Source organism: Manacus candei, unplaced genomic scaffold (assembly GCF_025592945.1).
Source record: "Manacus candei isolate 608988 ecotype Guabito, Panama unplaced genomic scaffold, ASM2559294v1 h1tg000033l, whole genome shotgun sequence".
NCBI lineage: Eukaryota > Metazoa > Chordata > Aves > Passeriformes > Pipridae > Manacus > Manacus candei.
Genome location: NW_026138081.1, coordinates 10,962,389 through 10,984,602, shown reverse-complemented (window position 1 = coordinate 10,984,602; position 22,214 = coordinate 10,962,389). Strand labels below are relative to the sequence as shown.

General features: G+C 41.8%; 1 protein-coding gene across 3 annotated transcripts; it reads left to right on the top strand.

The window, feature by feature from the left end:
- Positions 1–214: 214 nt before the first annotated feature.
- C1QTNF4 (C1q and TNF related 4) lies at positions 215–21,228 on the top strand. Of its 3 annotated transcripts, none has more exons than XM_051791983.1 (2): positions 215–737; positions 19,702–21,228. In XM_051791983.1, the coding sequence occupies exons 1-2, from the start codon at positions 230–232 to the stop codon at positions 20,808–20,810; spliced, it is 1,617 nt and encodes a 538-aa protein (XP_051647943.1). In that variant the 5' UTR covers positions 215–229; the 3' UTR covers positions 20,811–21,228. The 3 variants fall into 3 exon arrangements, with proteins under 3 accessions (XP_051647943.1, XP_051647944.1, XP_051647945.1); XM_051791984.1 differs by lacking the exon at positions 215–737 and adding an exon at positions 11,522–11,682; XM_051791985.1 differs by lacking the exon at positions 215–737 and adding an exon at positions 19,522–19,539.
- The last annotated feature ends 986 nt before the right edge of the window (positions 21,229–22,214 follow it).

The following is a 22,214-nucleotide window of genomic DNA, read 5'->3' as shown; positions in this document are numbered from 1 at the left end:
TTACATCCTTTGGTCCAGCTAAGGCTATTAGCTCTCCCTCATGGACCTGACCGAGGACTGCCGGGGTAGGAGCACTGTCCCGGGTCGCTTAGCCCGGGACTGGAGGGCGCTGGGCTCTTCCCTCGCCACCCCCAGGGCGGTCCGGCCGGTCCCACACCGCTGCCCGGGAGGGGAGCAGCGCTGGGCGCTCCCCCGCTGCCCTCTGTCGCCGCAGACGCCACTGTGCTGAATGAAAGGCTGGTGCATAGTCCCGCGGCGCTCGTTTCCTGCGCCCTCTCCTCCCGGTAAGGCAGCAGGGAGCCCAGTCCGGTTTTGTCACTCCGCCGCATCGCTCCGTCGCCCTTTCCCGTGTGGGTGCTCGCACGCCCCACCCCGGTACGCAGCGCCCGCCGGCGCCGCAGCCTCCCGAAGACCGACCGGACTGCGGCGGCGACAGCGGATCCGAGACCCTCCGCCCCGCCGCCCCCTCCCCTTCCCCTCTCCCGCCCGCCCCCGGGCCCTCCTCCCGTCACTGATTCGGCGCCGGAGCCCCGGGTGCCCGAGCCCCCCTCCCAGTCCCGGCCCCCGCCGCCGCCGCGGCTCCCGAGCTGTCAGTGCGCAGGCAGTGCCGGGGCCCCGCGCCCAGCATCGCGCCCAGCACCGCGCCCAGCACCGCGCCCAGCATCGCGCCCAGCACCGCGCCCAGCACCGCGCTCGGACCCCGCCGCCGCGGAGCCGCCACCGCGGGGCGGCAGCAGGTACCGTACCGGGGGAGCCGCTGCTGCGGGGGCCGGGCTGCACCTGCAGGGCCGGGGACTAAGATGGGATCCCCCGGTCGGACAGGGGCGATAGAGCGGGACCGAGGCCCCGGGGGGAGGCCGCCGGTGCGGAGCGGTGCCCGGGCGGCGGCGGAGGGGCCGTCGGGGCTCTGTCGGCGGCCGCCGCGGTCCTTGGGAGGGCGGGCGCTCGGGGCAGCTGCGGTGTCCCAGCCCCTGGCCTCGGGGGCGGCGGGCACGGGGCGGGCTGAGCACCCTCCCTTCCCACTGAGCGGGTGGATAAAAGCGGGAAATGCCCGAGTTATCCTCCCTCACCCATTTTATTTCCAATATGAAATGACTAGAGTTTATGTGGGAAAAGGTATGAAATTTTGGCCCCACTTTGCACGGAGCCGAGGTTGGAAAACCTCCCAGGGACCAGCCATGGGGAAGAGAATCCTGGAAAATTTCCACAGAGGCAGTTTCTCAGGTGGGAAATAGCATTAATCTTCCATGGATCTCTAATCTCCTGGGGGAACTGAATATCAAGGGTTTTCCCAAGAGTGGCATATGCAACTGATTCTGTAATGTACAATTTTCTGTTAGACGAGCTAGTTTAATCCTTCTCTGTGTACTTGGCAATCCCACCATCATCTCTTCAACCCATTCCCGAAAAGCTCCCAGGGAAGTAGGTCAGTATTTCCAGATGATGTTTCTATTAGACACTGGGTGAGTTTCTGCGATGCCGGCTGACTAGAAGGCAGCATTGTGACCCTTCAGTTTATGCACATACTGAATGAGCTGTGCTTCAATTATTCATTCTGATGCTATTGCAACCTTCTTCTCCAGGGACATGATGTGTAATAAGACTTTGAAACAGTTTACCAATGAGGCTGCAATCTTGTCTAGGCATATGGCAGCTGTTTTCTTGTCTAGCCATTTTTAAGGGTTAAGTTGTAGCAGTGAAAGGTATGTCAAGGAAGCATAAGGATTCCCGGTAGGGTAACATTACCCTCTACGTTCCTTCTATTTCCCTCTAAAAAGCCATAATTCAGAGTACTGAATGGTTCGTGGACTAGGCTCTGCAAATGAGTTTTGAATTTTCCATCTGGAAGAACCAATACCTTCAAAGTACATTTGGTTTCTATAGTGGAGAACCTATGGCTTTGATATAAAATTGATTTAAATCTGATAATTTGTTGATGTTGTAGACTTTTGGTATTTTGTAGATGAAGAAACAGATGCAGAAATAAAATATATTGGAACCAGAGATTTGACACCCAAACTTGGAACCCTGTTTGTTGTTATTTATGTTTACTGGTGTGATTATCTGTCCATTGTGCTGTGCTCTCCACTGATAAACTGCAAACCATTAATATTTTCCAAATACATGAGGCTGAGTGGACCCACAGTGGCACCAGCTATACTTATGGAAAAACGGGATAACTACACTGTGACCCGTGGTCAATTAGGTGTGTGATAGCTTTTATACTCTCCTTTTTAATAACAGACATATTGCCGAACAGCAGCAAGCCTGACTGTTGAACGCCAGTTCTTGGAACACCAACTTTTGTATAAAATAATAACCTGGATGAAAACAGGCAGAGGTGTAAAGAGACAAGATAGTTTGAACCTTCTGTGCAGAGCACCCTGTAATATGAAGACCAAAGGAAAAAGAGGCCAGTGCTAGTGGAACTGGGTGCTAGTGGGAAGTAGACAAGCAGTGAGCCTCCAAGAGATCACTGTCCTTCTGCCAGAATTTCCACATTCTTATGGTTAGTTGTAGGCAGAGAGCATTGAAACAAACTAATCTGATAGTGACAGTAGACTTCCAAGATGGAGAGTACCTTTGAGAATATAATATTCTCAGCTGAGAAATGTCTCCCTCCAAGAGGTACTCATCTCTGCATTGACCCTAAGAATGAGAATAAAGAAAAAAAAATAGGGCTTAGAATTGCTAGAGTCTTACAAATTATGAAGTCCAGGACTTTGTTATCAGCATCTGAGGTCAGATGTTAGGATTTGGTGGGTTTTATTCCTGAACTCTTCCATTCACCCATCCTTTTAAAATGCCAAAATATGAAGTATGGATTTTACTCCAAGATGCACAGTTAAGGAAAATGATGTTTCACTGAATTACAATTTACTGACTAGTCTGTAGGAGTAAGGATCTTTCTACTGTCTTGGACAACACATTAAGGCTTAGCAATTTGTTAGTTCATCATACAGTATTTGAAAGACTGACTGTTATTTTCACCCAGTAAAAATTAAAAGCTTTGGCTCTGACATCTTTTTTGACGCACAGAAATTTAGTATAGATCCCATTGGCCAACGTGTACAAGCTGAAGTAAAGTCGGGACTTCATTTTTCCTTTCAGCTTTCCTTTACCTTTTCCTTTGACCCTTTTCTTGGTAAGGAAATTTACCTGATGTTCAAATGAGATAAGCCAGCAATGTGCAATTACTGTGCTGCTGGCTCTCTGTCAATCCGTTGTCTACCCCGAGTGCTTTCTTGTCCCTATAAGGCTTCTCTCTAGTTGCATGCTTCCTCTAGACAGATTAGAGAACAAAGGAGGAATTCCTGCTGCATCTAAGCAAAGGTCTGAGGTTTCCAGCAGAGGTAACACTGCCAGAATCAGATGATCACAGAGCAAGCAGTGAGTGTTACTCCAGGGACTAATAATTGATTACCAGGGCTCCATCAGGAAACAGTAAAAATTCATAAAGTCCTATTTCTTCCTCTTCACCCTCCAACTGATTAATTCATACCATTCATGTTTTCTGCTGTGCCAGGATCTCAGCCACAGTGCCTGGAAAACTGTCTGTATTTGGTTAAGGAATCTGGGGAGATTATGGTAATGCTTATTGGAATAAGAGCCAAAACTAGATGAGAGATTCAAGCCTCTGTTGTCAGGAGGAGTACCAGATCATCACTATTCCAATGTACACAAGGGCTTACTTTTTGTTATGTGCCTGCTTATGACCATCATGGCTGGCATTTAATCTCCAAGGAAAGGATCCTGCAGTCCTTTGGTCAAGAGCAGATGCAAAGAAAATGTTTAGTCCATTGAAATCAACCAGCTGCCTTGGTGCTGCCCTTGAAGTTTATTCTTGTAACTACAGTGAATGTAATAAATTATGTCATTTCTAATATATCCCAAAGTCAATTAAGAGAAATGATCACATCTTTCCCATTTATTTTTTCAGTATTCCAGCAGGTTTGACAGCATTAGCTTTTGTTCATTTTACATATTAGAAGATATTTGTGGCATGAGAGATTTAATTTGGGGTTGGTTTTTGTTTTAAGTAAAAGTTGAGATTCTTGACTGTGGTTACACATTAATTTAAATATTTGCTTTGGTGAGCCATGGGGCATAGCCGGTGAAGGAGGTTATAAACTGAATAAACATGATTATCTGAACAGGCAGATCTTCTTTAAATAATATCAGAAGATTCAGAACTCATAATCTGTATGCTTTTAGTCTGTGCCAGTCCTTCAGAGAGGTCACAAGCTGCTTAACACTGATAGGATAGCTGTGTCGGGGTGTCCCAGATCTGCTTTTCTTCAGCGTTTTTAGGTGACCTGAATGGTAATTTAAGGAGTGAGTAAATCACATTTTCCAGGGACATGAAACTGTGACACTTGAAATATGCTGGAGGAAAAGATTAGAATTCAAAAATTTTCCAACAAATTAGAAGCACTGTTCGGAAAAGAGCAGGACGAAATTTGGTAGGGATAAAAGCAAGATGCTGCAGTAAGGCAGAAATTATCAACTGCATACGCACAAGACACAAGTAAATTACTAGGTTGCAACTCTGCAGAAAAGAATCTGTTATGATAGATCACAAGCTGAACATGAGTCAATGTCATGCTGTTGCAAATGAAGGCAAACATCTTGCTAGGATATGTAAAAGACATTGGAAGCCTGGAAGACATGAGAAATCCTCTGGTCTGTTCAGCATTGCTAAAGCTTCAGCTTGGAAGCTGTGCAAAGTTTTGGTTATTGCACTTTGAGAGACGTGCAATTCAATCAAAGAGAGTTGAGAGAAGGGCAGCAGGACTCATCACAGGTCAGAAAAATGTGACCTGCAGGATGATTTGAAATAACTGAAATTTTTTAGAACAGAAATTTGACAGCGAAATATAACAGTCTTTAGATACAAAATAGAGGAGGGAACAATCTTTTCTTTGGGCTTACGGTGGACAGAACGGAAAGCAAGAAATAGCAGAAAGAATGATTATTGTAGACTACAAGGAAAATTTTCTAGGACCTAGGAAAGTAAAACCTCTTGAATATTCTGTCTAGAGAGGTTGTGAAGACATTTTAAGAACAGGTTAGACAATTATCTCTGAAGAATCAAATAAGGGTAGTTATCCTATCATAGGAAAGCACCTTGGACTATTTAATGTTTTAAGTTCTCTCCTAGACAGTTCTTCTATCATTTTATAAAGGCAACACGATCATTTTGTGGAAGCAAAATAAAAGCAGTCTGCTGACCCTATTCTGATGTTTGTCTGATATCCAAAGATAGCACAGCACCAAAACCACAGACCAGGTCTTTCTGAAAAGAGTCTGAAAGAAAAGTGAGAGTTTCTAGAAGACCATCACAAGAGGTCTCTCTTTTTGGAGAAGACATGGAGAATGAGACTTCCTGATTTCTCTGGAGCAGACACTTGACTGAGTCTATGAATTTTGAAAACAATAATATGGAAAAAGAAAAATGAATGAGTGTTAGCAGTTAGTAAGATTATCTGAAGTGAAGATACAAACTCTTCTAGTATTTTACTCCTTGAATGAAAGACTGTAGTCCAAAAATGCTTTTTTAGAGGTAAAATGAAATAAAATAATGAAATTCAGAATAGAAATAAAATAAAGCATAGTTCTACAATTTATATTTTAGACACTTCTCCAGGGAAAGAAAATCTAGGTCTTCTAGTATTCATGGTTTAACATATATTATTTAATATAAATGGAACAGACAGTCCCCTGTGCATTCTGAGAAATCCTGGATCTATGTGAGGAGACAGATAGAAAGAAATATAAGAACAATGATCAACTCTTCTGTATGCTGCAGTGGTGGGCTGCACATAAGGTCCTCAATAGAACACATTCTGAGTCCAACCAAATAATTTTTTAGTCCTCTAAAGGCAGAGCGGTTTTTCTCTCTCCTCAGGCTCTAGACCTTTCCACTCAGACAAAAAGAAAAGCTCTTGGAGAAGTTAAAGACATACTTGGAGGAGTGGAAGTGTTTTTATACCACACAGGCAATAGGGAATTTTTTCTATGAAAAGAGGTACTCTCTGGGACTGAAAGGCTGCAAAGCAACTGCTGGAAAGAATCTGTGTTGAATGAACAAGACAGGGAGAAAACGAAAAATTAGGCTGCGCTTTTTAGAAGGCTGTTTTCACGGAGCAGTTATTCAGTGAACTGTAGCATATTAGCACAATAATCTGTTGTAATTTAAACAGTCTTACACTGGTATTATCCATAAGTTGATAGAAATCCTCATATTTTGATTTACTCTGGGACATATAAGCACAAGCTGTAACACTATATAAGCTCTGATTGATTTACCCCCTGCCCCCATCTTCTATTATGGCTGGAGCACCTTGGGAAAAATAATTATATGCTTAGAAAGCCAGTGACTTGATGCCCCAGATATTTCAAAGTGAATTCACATCCCTTCCAACCAAGGACTGAACAGTGCCTCAAGTTAGCTTGTACTGCATTGCCTGAGTTTATTTCATCATTCCTTTTCTCACCCTTCCCTTTACTTTCTTCATTTGGGAGACAGAAAGGGTATCCAAAAGAGGTATTACTGTGATCTGATGCTAAAGGAGGTTTAGCTTTGGAACAAGGTGGTTCTGGAAGAAAATAAAGCAAATATAGCCAATGTAAAAAAAAAATCCCATGTTTATTAATAGGAGAAGGCAACAAGATGAGAGGGTTGTTCTCCAGGAAATTTGTGAGGAAATCTGAAACAGACTGTGCAGAAAAATACTGAACATACTGGAGGGTGTTCTGCAGATGGTAATCTCCTGGTGGAAGATGTTGATAATTGTCTTGAAAAAGAATGGTATTAGGCAGAAGTAGCTAAAAGGAAGGTAGGGGACTAAAAGAATTTAAATAGAGGGAGCACTGGCTTGAAATATGAACTGTATATGAACATTTGGATTTAGGGTGCATGAGTGGAATTCCTCAGTGTGATTGTGAGGAAATTCTGTAGGCTATTGCAAATGGCGTTTCTCTCAGTATGAGCTGCATATTTAATGCAAAGTAATGATATCCAACCCTGCTTTAAATAAAGTATCTGCATAACAGGGGTTAGAGCAACCATATCCTTCATGTTCTTTATATTATGTCCAGCTAGGGTCTAAAAGTCAGGTAAAACTTGCCAGTGCATTACTGCAGTTGTTATTTCAGTATTTTAGCAAAATTCTTTTCCTATAAGCAAAAATCAAAGGCATCAGCTTCAAGCTGTCAAAGGCAATTCTGCCTAGGAGGAAACTGGCTGGTCACGCAGATGAGCCTGGAATCTGTGAACACTTGACAGGCACTGAGCGGTTCCTCGCTGTGAATGAGGAACTGATGAGTGAACAGCAGTGTCCAGCAGCACTTTTTGATGGTAATGCCAAAGCTTTTTGCCAGCAGCTTCCCAGTGCAGATGGAGTTTTACAGAAACAGTCATACAAGCATTTCTACTGCCATTATGAAGGGACTGGCATTTTTTAAATACTGGAAACAATATAAAGGTAGAAAGCAGATATGGGAAAAACTTGTAAAGCTTTGTGTGAATTGAGGAGATTTTTCAGTAAATGCTTCTCTCTGTTCCTCCAGCCAGGGCAGTAGATTCTGCATTGTAGGCAGCAGCACCTCTCTGTCAGATTGTCACAGAAAAATCCACATTCAAAAGCACACTGTGAAAATTTGACTTGTATGGAATTTTGGGGAGGAACTTCACAGTTCCCTGTTGAAGAAGATGACAAGCTGATTAAATCCATGGACCAAAATATACTCAGAGTTAAAAAGTGGAAGCAGAAACTGTGGGTTTCCTGAAGATATCAGCTATCACTTCACAGTCTTGGGATGTCTCATTTTCAACAGCTGTAGCATTCTGAGAAATGGTTGCTAGTAAAATGGCTAAAAAATTGAAAGGACTGAGGTTATAGCTGTTTATAGACATTCCTCGGAGAGGTCTTGTTACAGGATTTGGCAGGAAAGACCACTGGAAATGGGGAACTACACATTGCTGGTTGTAAAGGGTCAGTATTAATAAACACGATGATGACTAACCCTGCTGATTTCCTTTCCTGCTCTTAATTGTGTAAGAAAGAATGCTGTTGGGTCAAGAATTGGATAAACCTGATTCCTTAAAAGCAATTGATATTGAAGATCACTGTATGTATGGCAGAGTTTCATTATTCACTGACTTCTGTACCACCCAGTGGAAGTTTCTGTCTCAAGACACTCTCTGGCGACAAAAATGAGGGTAGTCACATGCAGTGACTGTTCTTTCAATGTTTTTTTCCCAATCTGTATACCAATTCATTGGGTACAAAAGCAACATGATTCTCATGGATATTAGGAAGGAATTCTTTACTATGAGGGTGGTGAGGCACTGGAACAGGTTGCCCAGAGAGGTTGTGGATGCCTCATCCCTGGAAGTGCTCAAGGCCAGGTTGGGTGGAGCTTAGTCTAGTGGAAGGTCTCCAGCCCATGGCAGGGGGTTGGAGCTAAATGATTTTTAAGGTCTCTTCCAACCCAAACCATTTTATGATCCTATGATCCTGTTGAACAGTTAGAGAACAGAACCAGAGGAGAGACTTATTAATGTATGTGTACTTTGACTGACACCTCCTTTTCCCCAAAAAGAGTTTTGATTCTGGAATAATACTGGCCTCTACAGAGTGTATGATGATTGTTCTCCAGCTCCAGGTCTGTGTCCTGACTCAGCAGGAGGAGGGGCAGAAATGAAGATGCCAGAGCAGAGATGAAAGATACACAGATCTTAATGCCTTTTATCACTTTCTTCACTAAACTAGAGCTCAGTGAATTTCCAAATTGAGATGTTGCAGCATGTTGACAGTGAAGAGCAGCACTGCAGTGCAATTCACAGTGTTCTCTGAGTTTCTTTACAGTAATGAAACAGCAGGTCATGAAAAGATATGAATGTGGGGGTTTGACTGAGTTTGATGGCAGATGTTAAAAGACAGCATGTTTTCCTGCCTTACCTGTCAAGACATGCTAAAAAACTTGCAAGGAAAGCAGCATTCCTGTAGGCAAATGCCCCAGTACAAATAGGTTTTTCAGATAGATTTGCAAAGCCTACCGTCAGAAAATACCACTCAGTAGCATGTGACATTTTCTCAAAGTATATTATAGTGAAGCCTTTGATGGATGAAATGACCAAAGCAATTATGTTTCCGTTGATGAAACATAGTTTTACAATTTGATTTATCAAGCAAAAGAAGAGGAACCTTAGCCTTTCTGAAAGTTTTTGTTAACTGCAGATAATCAAGATGGGAACCGGATTTACCCAACTTGTGAAAATTTTTGGCTGCATTGCTAAATCAGCTCTTAGCAGGCCATGAGCTCAGACATAACTAGGAAACAAAAATGCTTTTTGTTGTCATTGTGTGTAATCCCAGCTGGCACTCAGCTATCCATTAATTCCCTTAGGGGACAACTGCTGGACTCCACAGGTTCATCCTAACTTTGGATTTGATGATCAACCAACAAGTACCAGCATATTCCCTCTAGCTTTTACCCAGGTGGGTGAAGTGACAGGTCTTAGAGCTATGACTGGAGGGCAGCATTCCAGTGAGTATGGAAGGGATTGAAAGCAATTTCTGCAGGCACAGAGTTCCAGAAAAAAATGATAATTATTTGCCAGCTCAAGTGAGAAAGAGAAGGTATGGCTATGCAGCTAGAGAAGAAAACAGAAAAGAAAAATCTAAAACTTAGTTTTTTTGTTTGATTAGAACCTTACATAGCAGTTAAATTAAAATCATGTATTGGCTGATACAAAGTGCAGCACTGACTCACAGAAAGAAAATTGAGGACATAACACCATCACAGAGAGGACAATGAACAAACCTTGAGAGTACACCACAGGTTCCAATATCTCTTGTAATATCAGCTCACTTTCAAGTACAACAGACTGCAATAGGAAGGTATTACACAAAAGTTACAATTCCTGTAATATATAGGCAGTCAAAATTACTTTCCTAATTAGTGCACCTTTGTGGGACTCAGATTCCACAGGTTCCTATTAGTTCCTGGACAAATAAACCTACTAATAACAGCTATTTTCATTCTTAGTGAGGAGATGAGAGGAGAACATGAAAGAATCACTGCAAGATTTTGCCCAACTGATGGTGCTGTACCATTCTGCTCGATGACTGGTAATGGGAATGAAAGTGGCAATATGGAACAGGAAGCAAAGCCAATACATGCTGTGTTTAACTGGAATATTTACTCTCATCTTGATGACATTTACTTTAATGTCTATAAATATTTGTTACAATTAAGGATTGAAAGAAAATTGACAAATACAGCATCAACTCTGAGAACAGCCCAGGAACCTCCTCTTCCAGTGAGCGTGATCAGAGGATGAAAATATTCATTCAGCTGCACTGAAGAAAACTGCTGCTTAGATGCATAGAGGAAAGTGTGGCTCAAAAAAACAAAAATCAAATGCCTATATTGCAGGTATATTTGTCTATAGTAAATACAGTAAATACCTACCCATAGTCTCTGAACTGTTTCTAGACTTTCATTTATTAACAGAGGGAGTGGGGATTTTCCTGAGAGCTAAACTTTCTTCACTGGAAGTGATGTAGAAAAACTACTAGAAAGAGCCATGGTGTGTAACAATAAAACAGAAAGAATAAAGGGGTTAGAATCTGAGTTGATTCCAGAGTACTGATTCCAGTGTCATTCTGCCTGCCTAGTGTTTCCACTTTGTCACTTACAGCTCAGTTTACCTCACTGAGTTTAATGCAGAGATTTTATTTTTTTAAATGTCCCTAAGGATGTGAGCTACACCACCACTTCAGGAAAACCTGCTAATAAGCTTGTGTTCAGTGGAGTTGTCTAAACAGCTTTTTCATTCTTTATGAATGCTTTCATTTCCCCATGCTCCATTAGTTATTGGGAAAAAAACATTTATCTTTTTCCCACACAAACTCTTGCTAAAAGAGAAAAATGGCAACAGTAGTCTGTGATGCTGAATCCACCTGCATTTTTCTTAGTTTCCCAGATTTTGTCTCCAACCCAGAAACACTTATAAACTTTCTTCATCATTGCCTCTTAAGTCAGTCTCTCATGGTTTGTATAGCTATAACCTTCCTCTTCACATTCTCTTGCAACACTGCTGTGGTACTAACTGGATCTTGCTTGTTCATTTCAGTTTGTCAGATGATGAAATAAAACCATTTCATTTCATAGACTTATAGAATCATGAAATGGTTTGGGTTGAAAGGGACCTTAAAGATGACCTGGTTTCAGCCCCCCTGCTATGGGCAGGGACACCTTCCATTACACCAGGTTGCTAAAAGCCCCATCCAACCTGGCCTTCCAGGGATGAGGCATCCACAGCCTTTCAGGGCATTTTGTTCCAGTCCTTCACCACCCTCACAGTAAAGAGTTTCTTGCAAATATCTAATCTACTTTCAGTTTAAGGTCATTCCCCCCTTGTGTTATCACTTGTAACAAGTCCCTCTTCTGCTTTCTTGTAGCCCCCTTTAGGAACTCGAAAGCTGCAATAAGATCACCCTGAAGCCCTCTCTTCTTCAGGTTGAACAAATCCAGCTCTATCAGCCAGTCTTCATAGAAGAGGTGCTCCAGCCCTCTGATCATCTTTGTGGCTTTTCTCTGGGTTCACTCCAACACGTCCATGTCTTTAACATCCCATCCAGGATATTAAGTTTAAATATCTTAAGCCAGGTGAGAAATTTAAAACAAAACAGGTGCATTGCTGGGACAATCTTTCTGGCAGTGTCTTTGTGCCTTATATGGTTTTACTTCTATGGTCAAAGCAAAAAAAACCCAGGACTTCTGTGAAGAAGTCTTGCTGCTACATGGCTTCTAGCCCAGCCACCTGGAACAACAAAATTGCCCTCTACTCTGTTCTCTAAGGTCTCTGTGTCTTCCTGTCTCTTTAGAACTAGTTTTTGAACCATGCACTCTGCCTCTGGAGCCCTCCTCTCTCACTGTCTTAACTGAGATCTTTATGGTATATGCTGCCAAAGTGTCAGTTACTTTCTTTTACCTATCAATATACCTCCTGGTATTCCAGGCCAGACTCTCCGTTATGCCAGTGTGATTTGCCTTCTGGTGCAGCAATACAGTTCCTGCTGGAGAGATGGGATGCTCCAACAAAGCCTTGTTCCACAGGCTCAGCATCTCTTGTGGCCACCTGGAGAAAGAAATGCACACATAAACCAGGCTATAAAAGGAAATTAGGTTTTGGGGGTGAGAAAAGAGATGGTTTTAACCTTGCATTACTGTAACTGCAATGGGATTCATGTGAAAATTCCTACGGTTGAAATGGTCTCAGTATTTTATGTCTAAAGGTAGCAGTGTTAAACAAACACTGCACAGCAACAGATTTCTGGCTTTCTCAGGCTGTGGTTTTCAGTTTCCTCTGGCCTCTGGTTTCACAGAAGCTGTTGGTCATTGAACTCATTTCCAGCAACGGCTAGTTTTTTCACTAATTACTGCCTGTGTAATTTCAATGATTGTTTATCAACAGTTGGTTTAACTGCATGTGCAGAACAACTTTATAGTACAATACATTTCATGAACTACAGTTTAAACTAACAGATTCTAACAGTGTTTTCTGTTCTTCCATTTCTGATCAGTGTTAGAGTATGTTTCTTTGCTTTACAGTTTTAGTCCTGTTTGCTTGAGCAGTGTATATGTGGTGGAGAGGTAGATTTGTGTCATGTGTTCATTTAGAAAAAGATGTAAAAAAAATATTACATTTTAAATCATTAGTTTGTTAGAATAACTCTTTGCTCTCATCTAGGGTTTATTCAGCTATCTTCTCTACTAAACCCCCATTTTTTCTGTCTAAATTAAAATATTTTAAATACACATAGTAGCCAAAACAGAAGACACAGTGTGTCACTCTGTCCCTTCAAATATGTATGACAAATTTTCTTGAGTGCTGTTAAATAAGAAAAACCTTAATGTCGGAACAATCATATTTAATTTTGGTCAGTGAATACACATCATTTTATATAACATCATTTTAGCTTAAACAGGGTTGTTAGGGCTTTGGTTGAAACATAGCAGGTTTAATTCATATTCTGAGGTGCAGGCTGACATTAGAGGCTTATGCTAAAATACAGTCTCTCCATTTCCTTTTCCCCAGTATGGCTAGAGTTGAGGCACTTCAAAATATTTTTTGTCTCTCCACAGATCTTTGAGTACACAAAGGCTAGTTTATTATGTTAAAAGACTCCCTTGACTCAAGGAAACATTCAAAATTAAGTACTTTCTATATTAATGCCACACAGTTCTGTCATTGAAAGTGTGGCTTAGAGTTTCCAAAAAGCATTCAATGTTTTACCTCTCAGGATTGTTCCCAAGTTAAAAAAAAACAACATTCATCAAAAGCAAAGAAAGGCCAGAGCCATAAGTGAATCTCTGATTTTTTTACTCTCGTGCTCTTTATACAGATTTCGCTTTTGAGGATGTGCTACAATTAATTTCTCCTTGATGTTGGAAGAAGTGGTACATTGCATCTGCATCATTATCTGATGTTCTTAATATGTATCGAATGAGTGGAACAGACAGTATGTGGTATCTGGGGAAAAAAATCTTGCTAACTATAGTCCAAGAGAGATGTTCATTACAAAGGCTTTCACTGATTCAAATAATTGAAACATTTGCAACTGTCCTTAGATATTAGGGTGAGAGCTAGGAAGAACATGGCTTTGCTCTTGCAGCTTAGAGGATTTAAGAGCCTTTTACTAACAGTTAATCCAACTGCATTGCTTCAATTTTGTTTCATATCTCTTCAGTGATATTCTGGGCAAAAATTCCCACTGAAATTAAAGGACTCTTGCATAAGGTAGAACTAGGGAATCTAGATAATTAGTATTTTGGAGTAAAAAAAAAAAACCTTGTGAGTTTTACAAGCATGTCAGGCCTGCAAGTCTAGAAATTGGGTGACCTTTCTATTGTTGAAAGTCCTTTTGTACATCTGTGGATTTAAGCAGAAGAGTAAAACTGATTGTCTTTTCACTGGTGGATTGACTCTGTTCCAGGACAGAAAAATCACCTCTAGCAAACACAAAGCTATTAAAATTTCCTGGGTCATGCAAATGGTGAATTCTGACTTTCTTTTCAAGGAACATTTGCAACTCTTGTTCTGCTATGTGAGTCACTACCATTTAGCCCCTTCTTTTCAGGTCATTAATTTAATGTCAGTGCCTTTGAGAATTTTTTAGCTCCATCATGGGTTTTGTGCCTCCGATTCCAAAATTAGGTTCTTGACTACTTCTCTGTGGGCAGCTGTCCCTGTTGGTAGCATAAAGGCAGTAACATACCTGGTTTATCCCTTGGGTCTACTTAGCTTCATTACATACTTCTGTGGTGTTGAGATAATAAGGAATGGTAGGGTAGGGGAAAAGGGCTCTGATTCATATTTAAATGTAGTGAGAATAACACAGCTGCTATCTATGACATATGGTAAAGATCCACTTCTCATCTCTAGCCTGGGTCTTCCACCTCACTCTTCAGCTATAAAACTTATGTCATAGCATCAGACTTAAGGCTGATATCTCAGTGTCCATGGCCAGCTTCACATTCCAGGTGCTATCTCTTCTGTGCTGGAAGAAAATTATACCAATAAAAGACTTGGGCATCAGGGGATGCCCACACTTTCTAGGGGAGCAAGAGAGCATTTTGGAAGCTTTATCTTTCAGAAGTAGTATACTAACACTCAAGTCCAAAAGTTGGTCATGAGCTACCTCTGTTTATGGCACCCCTGTGAGCCTTCCTAATGATTGGGAAATCATTCTTAGACTGGTTTAGTGTGACACTTTATTAGATACTTTTTTATATGCTTTCTAAATTATTTTTAAAAGAATCTAAATAGTTCTGAAAGTGCTGAGTGGGAGCTGTCAAGGAAACAACTTGCTAATAGAAACACAACATAATTAACTGCTTAATTTAAATGATTTGCCAGAAGAGCTAATAAATAAGGGGCAGCAGCAGCAGAGGGTCTTTGCAACTGTACCAAGTGATCCAATATTTAATAAGTGACCTTATTACAGAGAAATTAACTTTCAAACAGAAACAATGTCATTTGAAGGATCATAAGGTAAGAGGCACTGCATAATTTATTAAGCTGTTTTGTCTTTTTGTGCTTTTTGACCAGCAGTGGTGTGCTTGCAGTATACTCCCTGACTCCTGAATATGCTCAGCGAGCTCTGGAGCACATTTTAGAACCAGACTCATTGTTAAAAATGCAAATGCCAAATCTTCTCCTCTCATTTCTTGTCTCAAGAGCATGCAGCCATGTCACAGTCATCCTGGTTCTCCATGAAGCCACACCATGGTGATCACAGGGATAACAATGGATAAGTATGAATCAGAAACATCTAATAGCCCTTGTAAGTTTGCCTTTAGGTCTCAGTTTTCTAAGCTGGAAGCTGGTATGAGCCTGCCATGCTAGATGTAGCACTCTGCACTCTGCAAAAATTATACTGCTGAATCAGAAGCTGAGCTCATGTTGTGACAGTTTGGGATTTGGTTCTTGGTGGGATGGTAGGGTCTGTTAGTATTTTTTAAATGGCAGCAGTAGCCAAATGCTATACAGACATGGGAAGAGAGAGAGTCTTTGCCCTGAGGCACTCATAAACTAAGTGACAAAGTAAGGAAAAATAAAGACAGCATGGGAGCAGATGCATGACAATTAGTTATACATTAATAGTTCCATTGAAAATGCTTTCTTAAATTAATTTGCTGGATGGAAGATACTCTGTCTTTAAGACCTGACATTAGTTGGTTATTTCCGTGTAAGTATCACGGCTAGGGTTATCAGCAAGTGAATTTTCAACAGTGAGAAGGCAGTAGCCATGGAATTCAGTTATGGAATCAGGAATCATGACCTAAGTCCTCTCCAGTCCAAGCTCCTGCTGAAAGCAGGACCAACACTGAATGCAGATCAGATTGCTCACAACTTAATCCAGTCTGGTTTGTAAACTTCCAAGTATGGAGATTTTGCATTCTCTCTGGGCAAACTTACATTCTTACATGCCTCATGGCAAATGGTTGCATGGCATGGAATTATTCTGCTTATATCTGTTCTGAATCTTCCACTTTAGATGTTATGACCATTGTCTCATTCTTCTACCATAGCCATCAGTACCTAGCACTGTCATCTCAGTAACCTCTAAAAGCACTGGAAGGTTGTTACTAGACCCCTCCAAAATTTTTCTTCTCCAAGCTAAACAAGCCCAGTGCCCTCAGCCTCTCCTCACAGGGCAGGTGATCCAGACCTCAGCCATCTTGGCTGCCCTCTTCTGGAGTCACTCAAGTGCCAACTAAAGAGGAATAATCACAGCCTGTTGATACTGGCTGCATTCTGTTGATGCACCCTGGAATGTGTTAGCCTTCATTACTTGCAGGGCACAGCACTAACTCAGGTACAAATTATTGTTCTCCAGCACTCATAGATCCTCTTTAGTAGCACTGGTCCCCAGCTAGTTCGTCACCAGCCTGTACCAACACACAGGGTTAGTCCATCCCAAGTACAGGAATTTGTATTTATCCTTACTGAATTTCTTTTCAGTCCATTACGCCAGCCTCTCCTAGGTCCCTCTGAATAGTAGCTGTGCCTCCAAGTAGCTGTTTTAGTGTCATGTGCAGTCTTGATCAGTGAGTGTTCTGTGTCCCTCTCCAGAATATTGATAAAAAATACAAAAGAGGACACCTGAAATTAAATGTTAAGGACTCATTCTTGAGCCTGATAACCCAGTTGGTTTTTCACCTGCTTATCTAACATCACAGCTTGGATAGAATGCTCTCGGAGACTGTAACAAAAGCCTTGCTAAAGAATAGGTGATCTCCACTGGTTGCTTCCCACAAGAAGGCAATCAGTTTGATTAGATGCAATCTACCTTCAGTTGAACAATATATGCTAAATGACATGTACTTTGACTAGAAATGCGTTCCAAGAAGAATATTCCATTATTTTCCCAGAGACTAAAGTGAGGGGCTATCCGGTTGACTAGCCTGTAGTTTTTCAGGTTGTCTCACTTGTGCTTTCTGAAGATGGGTGCAACATTTGCCTTTCTCCGGTAACCAGGGACCTCCTCTGATCTCCATTACCTTTCAAAGATGATAGAGAGCGGCCTCAGTATGACATTAGTCAGATCTCTCATCACCCTTCAGTGCAGCCCATGGGGTTGAGGAGAAGCAGGCTAGGTCAGGAAAAACATTCTGAATTCAGGGGCATGGAGGAAAATATGGAGGTGTTGTCATGTGCAGAGTGTGAGCTTCAGACTAAGTTTGTTAGAGAAGCCCTCCCATTGAGTCACAAAGTGCAGAAAGAACTCCCTTGCTTTCTAAACTCCTTCTCAGAGAGGAGCCTAAGTGCAGCTCGTTCCAATCTGGATCCAATCTGGATCCAATCTTAGCCCCAGACTTAATCAATGGTTTATATCTAAAGAATTAAACTGGTGTAATTGTACTTTTCTACAACTTTGTCCTGCAGAATTAAGGATGGCAACCCAAATATATTTATATATATACAACAAATGATTTATTTAAATTTCTTACAAAAATTATAATGATTAGGAAAAAAAGCTTAATTAGAATAATTTACAACAAAGTATGTAACTACTAGTAAAGTGCACTGTTTTTGAAGCAATATTGAGGTAATTCTATTAAAGTAAATATATTGAAGCAATTATATTAAAGCTAACAAAACAATTATTAAGTAGAGATTGATGTTACTTACCTATGCCAACAACCATGGGCAAATATCTTTCGCTCAGCCTTGAGGAATAACCATCCCCACTCAAGGGAAGGATCTTCACACACCTTAGGGAGGTATTCTAGGAGTCCTTGCTGTGCAAAAGTGGGACTGGCCTTTATAGCATAAAGGGATTCACTGTCAGTCATATGCATTTTTTAGATTATGTGTTATCAGGCTTACTCCACAAAATATGCTTTGTGCTGGAAAGGATGGTAGCAGCCCTTTAGTTTCTTTTGCTCAACTTCTGACTCTCACTTCCTTATTAGGACCTGCACATCCTTGCTGCTCCCAGCCTCAGTCAGGGAGCCTCTGTCTTGCAGGTCCTTGTGGTGGGTTTGATAGTTTGGTCAAGCTGGTCTCATATTCTTCAACACTGAGAACAGCAGACTCTCCTCACTCAATCTTATCACTGATCAGCAGACTCTCCTTGCTCAGGCCATCACTGATAAACTTGTAAGACAAATTTCATCTTACAAGTATCCCTGATTAGGCAGAGAGTCATGCTACAAGTATCTGTGAGAGAAGAAATCTAATGTAAAATTAGGACATGGATGGATATTTGGTTTTGTCTTTGCTAGTGTGTCACTTTCATGTAGTTAAGTGGGAATCTAATTCATTGGGTTCATATCTATTAAAGCTGCATCTCAGATTTCGGTTTTATTCTTAAGTGTGAAAGAGCACGGACTGTAGGTCAAACTGAAATCCTGCTGGTGAGTGATGTTAGGTATCACATCTTGCCAAAACAGGATCCCATTGCCACCTCACAGTCTATGTGGATTCCATCTGCTTTGCTTCTATTATTAGGCCATCTCAGATGATTCAAATATTTACCTCTTTATCCTTTTAAATTCAGGATTTGTCTTCACCCCTCCCCCCAGTAAGTTGCATGTTTTGATCCAGTTCTGCTGGTCTGTGAATTCTTTGTTTGGAGGCTGGCAAGGCACCAGTTCTAGGGTGACAGATGGAGCAGACTGCAAACCAGGCAGCTGCCTCCTAGCCTGAATGATATTTTAATAAGCACAGAGAGGTGACAGAGAGAGGCGCTTCTCACTGGAATGACTGGCAGTTTTGTTTTCAGTCTGAAAGCACTAATAGATAATTTTTGGCCTCAGTCCAAAAAAAAAAAAAAACAACACAGAAATTAGAAACAGAAGATCCTATTAGCTCCTAATTTATCCCTCTTCTTTTTAGGGTCAAAGAAGTTTTTTATGTCTGGTCTGTTATCCAGATTGTTTCCCCATTTTTGGTATTTTAATTCTCTCTCAGGAACTGCATACTTTAAGAGACTTTCCTTTTATTTACCATTTTGTTTTCCTTCCTTTTTTATTATTTCAATAAATTTCTCCATTGTCTTCCTTCCCTAAATATTCCCTGTTCTTCATATTTCTTTACACTCTTCACAGGTTCATGTTGAAGTCTGAATAATGGGATCTAACAACTTGGCTTCTAGCTTCCACATCCTGTGAAACAGCCAGTGCAGTGCAAGGCAATGGCATCTGCATGGGAATCTCTAGAGCATGTGTCCTCTTCTCCCTGCCCTTCAGTTGTATCTCAGTCGTATAATACAGGGTTTGTGTAGGGCTTTGTTTCATCCTTACAAATAAAAGCACAACAAAAGGGGGCTCTGGCAAAGCCCCAACAGGCTTTGAGATCCCTCTGCGTTGTGAGCAACACAGTGTTCTGCAGACAAACTGTAGGATAATTAGGCTTTCAAAGGAAAAGATTCTTTTTCTTCCGATGAGTACAGGTTAAAAAAGATCCAGCTCTTGCTAGGAAAATATAAGACTGGTGCTGGGATCTGAACTGAGGTATGATCCCATACACTGCTCAGAGAACACACTGGAAACTTCTCAATACTTGGACATAGACCTTCATGGCTGCGTAGCAAGTCTACAGATCTGGGTTTCAACTGGTGTATGAGCTGTAAATTAGTGGTATTCCTGCTAAAATATGCTTCTTTTTTCTTTCAGATACAATGATGAAACTGAACGCTCGGATCTTCTTTGGCTTCCTTTGCTGCATTATTTTTGTTCCTACAGATGGCTTCCCAGCAGACACCAGTACTGAATTTCGCTCTGCTTTCTCTGTGGCCAGAACCAGCAGCATGGAAGGAAGCTCCGAGATGGTTATTACCTTTGACAAAGTGTATGTGAATATTGGCAATGATTTTGATCCCAAGACTGGATTGTTCCGCTGTCGAATCCCTGGAGCCTACTACTTCTCCTTCACTGTTGGGAAATACCCAAAGAAAAACTTATCCGTCATGCTGATGAGAAACAAGAATGAGGTGCAAGTAATTGTGTATGATGAACATCACCGCAAGGAACGGAAGGTAGCCAGCCAGAGTGCCATGCTGCAGCTTGATTATGGTGACACAGTTTGGCTGCGTTTACATGGAGATCCCAAGTATGCTCTTTACAGCAACGTGGGCCCCTATACAACTTTCAATGGCTACCTAATCTATCCTGACACTTCTGCCTTCTTCCAGAATGCTCTTAGCTCCCAAGAGCTTGGGCCACACCCTCACAAAATTCAGCAGCTTCCCAGAGAGCAGAATGAAGCTTCACAGCGACACATGTTATCTGATCAACCAAACAGGGTACAAGACCCTCGTTCTGCATTTTCTGTTGCCCGCTCACAGAGTCTCCTGGGGACAGATAATAAGCAAACCCAGCACGAGCCAATCACATTTGACACAGAGTTTGTGAACATTGGAAAGGATTTCAATTCTTCCACTGGTATCTTCTCATGCCGTATACCTGGTGCATACTACTTCTCCTTCACCATTGGCAAAATGCCCTTTAAGACTATGTCTGTGAAACTTATGAAGAACCACAATGAGGTGCAGGCCATGATCTATGATGACAACCACTCCAAGAGGCGAGAGATGCAGAGTCAGAGTATCATGCTGCCTCTGCAATATGGGGACACGGTTTGGCTCTACAGCCATCAGCACGATGGCTATGGTGCCTATAGCAACCATGGCAAGTACATAACCTTCACGGGCTTCCTGATCTATCCAGAGGCTCAGCCGAAGCGGCTTTCAGGTGCCAGCTCACTTCAAGGGTCAAATAATTAAATGCAGATGTTAAAGGAGCATAAGAAGAGCCAAGATGCCATGAACTTGAGTATAGCTCCTCTTTGAATATCATCCTCTGCTTTGAGCATGCTGTCATGTGTCCAGTGCTTTCCTTATGCTGCACGCTTTTGTGCCCTGTCTGCAGGGCCACAGCTGTGTCTGCCATTCGTCTATAGAGAGGCCTTCCAGATTGTACCTGCGCGTCCTGTGTTGGTGTTTGATTTACGCATAAAGCATGAGGTAGTTTTGGGGCAGGGGTGGGGCAGTGTAGTGAGATGCTGAGGATCAGAAAACCACTGCATTCATGTTACTGCATGATCCCCAGCATCCAGAGAGCAAAGGATGTGTTGACTTTCCTTGTATAGCTGGGGAGGGAATAAATGTAATGGAAATGAATGTAATAAAAATACAAAAGATGTAAAATGTTCTCAGTTTGAAATTTGTTGCTACTTTGTAGCTTTTGTGCTTGTTACTGGCTGAGGTGCCAGCTCAGGTGAGAAAGCAGCATGGTGATTGTATGACCTGCATTATGTGTTACTGAGCCAGTCTGTCTGTGTACACTCTTTTTTATCACTTGTGTGTGTGAAGGGTTCTTATGATTTAATTGCAAATTTCACAATATTTGGTGCTTTTCTTAGTCTGATGTAGATGAAGTCAAGAAGCTGTGTTTGAGAATTTCAGTTTCCATGTCATGGAAAGAATACATATAGAAACAAACAAAAAAGTAGGCTTCTAGCCTTTGTACTGAAAGATGAGGGCTTAAATCCAGGAACAGACCATCCTGTGAAAGTTTGGAAGCAATATAAGTATGAAGAAAAAAAAAAAGTATTTTTAAATCTCTGAAGATTTGGGTCAGGAGCAGGCTCATAATGTGTAAGTGTGAGTAGTATCATGCCATGCAGTGGCACTGCTGACTGCAGGGGCATTACATTTCCCAGAAATGAGCCCCTTGAATACGAGCGTACTGCTAACCTGCCATGTGCTGCATCGATAGCCTCGTGCAAGCATGATCAAAGGGACCATGAAGTGATGTTTTCAGCACTGGTGTTCCAGTGTTTTCTTACACACCATGTTCTGCTGAGCTGCAGTGCAGCTGTAGAGAGGCCATTGTGGCTGTAGAGTACCCTGCTGTGTTCCTGTGGTTGGACAGACAGACAGACAGGCAGCTGGCAGGATCCATTGAGGAGGTAGTAGGAGCAGAGGAGTCTGGAGGCTTCATCGTGGCACCACTGGTGCTGTTTCAGTTGAGCTAAACTCTGTTTTTTCTCCCTAAAGGACATAAACTGCAAAAGTGCATCATTTCAAGCATGCACAAAACTTTGTGACATCACTTGAGTTGAATTTATAATCTGCTCAACAGATAGCAATTCTCCAGCAAGACAGTATTTTCATGCACTAGTGCCA

Excerpts from the sequence above, each read along its gene's own strand:
- C1QTNF4 (XM_051791983.1), top strand. The coding sequence starts at position 230 with ATGAAAGGCTGGTGCATAGTCCCGCGGCGCTCGTTTCCTGCGCCCTCT. Across the intron at positions 738-19,701 it reads CCACCGCGGGGCGGCAGCAG|ATACAATGATGAAACTGAAC; the intron begins GTACCGTACCGG and ends TTTTTCTTTCAG.